Source organism: Arachis ipaensis, chromosome B04 (assembly GCF_000816755.2).
Source record: "Arachis ipaensis cultivar K30076 chromosome B04, Araip1.1, whole genome shotgun sequence".
Lineage (NCBI taxonomy): Eukaryota > Viridiplantae > Streptophyta > Magnoliopsida > Fabales > Fabaceae > Arachis > Arachis ipaensis.
The window spans coordinates 81,676,318-81,681,123 of record NC_029788.2 but is presented as its reverse complement, the minus strand read 5'-3'; the positions used below and the strand labels follow the sequence as shown (position 1 = coordinate 81,681,123).

General features: G+C 35.1%; 1 protein-coding gene across 1 annotated transcript; it reads right to left on the bottom strand.

The window, feature by feature from the left end:
* LOC107639451 (protein SSUH2 homolog) lies at positions 248-4,646 on the bottom strand. Its single transcript, XM_016342946.2, has 7 exons — positions 4,443-4,646; positions 4,183-4,365; positions 3,397-3,463; positions 2,671-3,002; positions 2,411-2,552; positions 1,417-1,542; positions 248-1,028 (listed from the first exon to the last, which is right to left on the bottom strand). Exons 1-7 carry the CDS (start codon positions 4,462-4,464, stop codon positions 644-646), a joined length of 1,257 nt encoding a protein of 418 aa, XP_016198432.1. The 5' UTR covers positions 4,465-4,646; the 3' UTR covers positions 248-643.

Sequence of the window (4,806 nt, the reverse complement as noted above, 5' to 3'; positions counted from 1 at the left end):
GATCTATAATATAAGTACATAATGATTATTTTTATAACTTAATTTTAGTATATAATAGCATTATCTATATATATACCCAAACAGAAATATGATTCGTAAGTTTTGACTAAGTTGCATATCATATATAGTATTTAAAAATTGTCATTAATTAAAATAAATAAATAAAACTATTTCATGTATTAATTAATAATTAAAAATCTTAACAATGTTAGAGGGCATTGCATGGGGTGCTATAACTGCGAACATATCGAACCAATAAAAGTTTAGATATTTAACAAACACATCATAATTTTTTAATACGCACTTATAAAATGAATGTTTAACAACTTACCCATACCTCGTAAGTGTTTAAAACTAGTAATATATTCACAAGGTATATTGCCCCAATTGAATCCAGCCTTTATTTTCACAGGTGTAATCCCATATTTCTGCCATATAATGTTTCATAAGCAAAACCTCAATTCTAGAAACGAACAACTCTCGGAAACCTGTGCAGTATTTTTGGTCACCATTTTTGTCTTTTGACCTTCTAATATCATGCAAAACTATTCATATACCTTACCAGTGATATGTTTCTAATGTTTAAACCAAACAAACATGTGTACATGGAAACATGTACAGCCGTCAAGTGCGGGGCGGAACATTACACCTTCAACCACTCTAAGCAAGGACACAACCCCCAACAGAATCTAGCTGGGTAATAATCCTTCAAGTACACCTCCCTGCTATTACCTACTATATAGAAACTGAAGGATTGCCGGCGACCAGTCATGGTGACGCGAGTAACTGGCACAACTGAGATTGTATGTCTCTCGCATATGATCCTCGCGGTTGCAGGTACGGAAGCTCTATCTGCAATGACTTCAGAAGAGAACTTGTTGAGAAAATAAGAATCAGCAAAATAAGCTGGAGTGCATTGGTGAGCTTGGGTGTTGCACAATTGAACTCCTTTGGCTCTATGGAAAACCTCATCCGGTACTGATGCTGCTCCACTAGTTGCATTTACTTTCCGAGTTGAAAGCGTCTTCCTGCACAGCACGCACAGGTCACAAAAGGGAATCTATGTTGAGCATAAGAAATGAAAATGAAGAAACTTGTTGAAAGAAGTCTACGACAATTCTAATGACTTGTTAGGATAATTAAGTTAAGAATGATTCATCTAATCTTACAACTATCCTAAGTTATTTGCAATGCAGTTCATAAGAGATGGATCTTCGTCATAATCACACTGGTTTAAGCATCAGATATCTTATGGACAAGAATTTGGACAATTATAGAAAAATCAGTAGTAGGAAATTCCTTGCAAAAATTATAGCACCTATTAAGAAACTCCAAATATTGTAATATGAATATTCATGTTTGAAAAAATTATTCTAAGGGCGATAATTATGATCAGAAACTAGCAGATTAACATACCATCTTACAATGGCAACATTGCGTGATAGTAGAGAACCACTTCCATTACACGTTTTACACTTAATTAGTCCCTGCGATTCACAAGTTGGACAAGGAATCTTTCCAGTACCATTACATTTCACGCATCTGCAAGAAAATTTAACATGATAAAGTAAATAAAAGAAATAACTTCCATCTTGACAGGAAGCAATTGTTGGGACAATGTTAGTCAGAAATCAAGGGAGCTAGTGAGATAAATAAAGGAAAAAAAGATTTGTTAAGCATGGTCAATGATTTGTAACTGATTAAACAATAGAAGAACTCTCACTCTTCCTCAAATTATTGTAATGCTTCTAGGGTTATTGGCACTTTGCCAATGATCCTACAACAACAATACAACTACTTTCTCTTTCTGATTCCAGTTTAAACAACAATGCATCATAAACATTTCATTTGACTTGAATTCAACATATAAATTTCCGGTTTTCTGCATTATCTTCTAAGAATTATAGAGCAGTGTATCAAACTATCAATGCTATGAAGAACAAAAATGTTTGACAATATGATTTTTAAAGGACCCTAAGCCAGCGGCAGCATAGCTTGCTTAATCTACACATGAACAAACAAACTACTCACAGTGTGTCAGAACCATCTTTTAAGCATGGTCAAATGATTTGTAACTGATTAAACAATAGAAGAACTCTCACTCTTCCTCAAATTATTGTAATGCTTCGAGGGTTATTGGCACTTTGCCAATGATCCTACAACAACAATACAACTACTTTCTCTTTCTGATTCCAGTTTAAACAACAATGCATCATAAACATTTCATTTGACTTGAATTCAACATATAAATTTCCGGTTTTCTGCATTATCTTCTAAGAATTATAGAGCAGTGTATCAAACTATCAATGCTATGAAGAACAAAAATGTTTGACAATATGATTTTTAAAGGACCCTAAGCCAGCGGCAGCATAGCTTGCTTAATCTACACATGAACAAACAAACTACTCACAGTGTGTCAGAACCATCTTTATGAGCAATCAAACCCCTCCCATAACAAGTCGAACACTGAGTCAACTGATTTTCTTTATTATGTCCAGGTTCTTGGCTTGCATTACATGTATTACAGACTGTACCTCTGCGTCCTGCACAAACTGTAAAGAATTTACAGGGTATGTCAGAATAGGCAAAAACTAAAAAGAATTGTAAGGGAAATAGCATAAAATATACAAACAAATTTGAATTGTGAAACTGGGGAAATCCAGGATTTACCTGGGCACTTCTCAATAGTTTCAGAATGAGGAATCTTTTCCCTCACTTCTTTGGAGGGTACAAATAGAACAGGGAACTGAGACCTTAGGTCCAATTCCCAAATACCAAGTTCAGTCCCCTTATCTTTTCCATCAATATTTCCACCTAGGTATGGCTCTGTCTCCTTTATAACCTCTCTTTCCTCGACAAATGTATCCAGAGTTCCAACATACACATTACAGTCTTCCACTGCATGAATCTTCCATGTTCGAGCAGGATGGCTGCCCCAACAGCACCGATGACCAACATGATCAATTAGCAACTCGCGTATCTCCACTTCATCCAAGCATTCCCTTAAAATGTCACACCCAATCCGCAATGTCATTTACCAATATAGTGCTTGAAGATTTAACTCAAATTAGTATTGTAACAGTATTTTTATCATTCTTCTTTTTTTATTTGAATATCAAAAAGCATATATTAGAAGTTAACAAACAGGACAAAAAGCCTCTTCCATGACACATGAAATAAGACAATCTAACTTCTGCTGCAATAAAGATTGTTGTACAAAATCCAATTTGGAAAAAAAAAATGATGCATAATATATAACCAAAAATCCATAATTACAAACTCTTCTCTTGAAACAAATCAGCCCAGAGAATCTCAGAGCATTATGTGCAGTCTAATTTCGAATTTCAATATAAGTTATGTGAAATTCACCCTTCTACTTATATTGCAGGATTATACCTCTGATATCCAGTCCTAGGTCCACCATAATCTCCTCCGTATCCACCTTGATAAACAAGAGCTTGCCCTGCAACAAGAAAAGGCCTTTTAACATCCAATCATCCACCTGTACATATAAGTCAAAACTTTTGTGCAATAAAAAACAAGAAAACCTAACAAACTCAATTCCTAAAATATAACATATTGCTAAATGAAAAAAACACAACACCCCCTGAGTCAACTAACTAATGCCCAAATTATCGTACAATTTTTTTGATTGAATTGGTTTGGCTGCCCTAGCTTAAGGCTTCAAGACTTTAGAGAGCGATAAACAGTATCATACCTCACCAAGGGAGCTTTCTTAACAACCATGCTAGGTGTACACCAAAATTCAGCCATCAAATCAGCTATTCGTATAAAATGCATATTATAACACAAAATAAACATCAGAAATGAGCTAAAAAGCACATATTTATACACAAATACATAACGATTGATTTAGTGGATGATTTTTGCTGTGTACATAGCATTTTCTTTCCGAATTCTAGGTTTCAAATCCCGACTTCGCTTGTAAAGTTTAACTAATAGTCTAATACTCAATCGTCATTCATCAATCCACCTCCACTCATCTAACTGATTCCATTGGATCAATTTATTGTCTTAGCAATGATCACTCTACCATTGTCTTAGCAACCTAAAAGATTCCTCGCTACGATATGAATCAATAATTTAACGCATGATTGAAGGAAACGAAACAAAAATGGTTACAATTTCACAAACAAGGATCACTGATCACAGTTCACACACCTGCAGGGTGAGGCTCTGGTGAGCTAACCAAGGCTCCGTGAAGAGAAGGTGGATAGTGACTTGAAGGAGCAGAAGCGGCAGATCTTATCTCATCCACACTCACCTCAGTCCCAGCCACTGATGAAGCAGTCGGTATACCGCTTCGACCCACATGCTGATACGAGCTCCAATTCCCACTCTCTCCTAATTCCAAAATTATTCAAAATTCACAATAAGCATTGAAAGTTAATATCGCCGGCAAGGAAAATTGAAAATGGTACCTGATAGCAGTGGTTGCTCCATGTTGGAATGAACTATAGCTCAGAGGGATGAGGGAGAGGTTTATGGATTTCAATACGCACGATGGTGACTTATATTTTGGGTGTTAACTTTGTCATTAAGGAATTGGAAATTAGAAATTGGAAATGTAGATATAGATGGCCGAAAATGCGAGTAAGTCAATCGGCAATATGACAAATAATATTATTATATGATGTTCATATTTGGCTGTCACTGTTAAGAAGGTTGGTTTGAGTTTGGGTGGTCCGCGCTGTTAAGACTTTCACAATACATGGGTTGTATATGATTTAGTTAATCTAAAAATTAAATTTATTTTTTAGTTAATTAAAAATTTAATTTTAATTA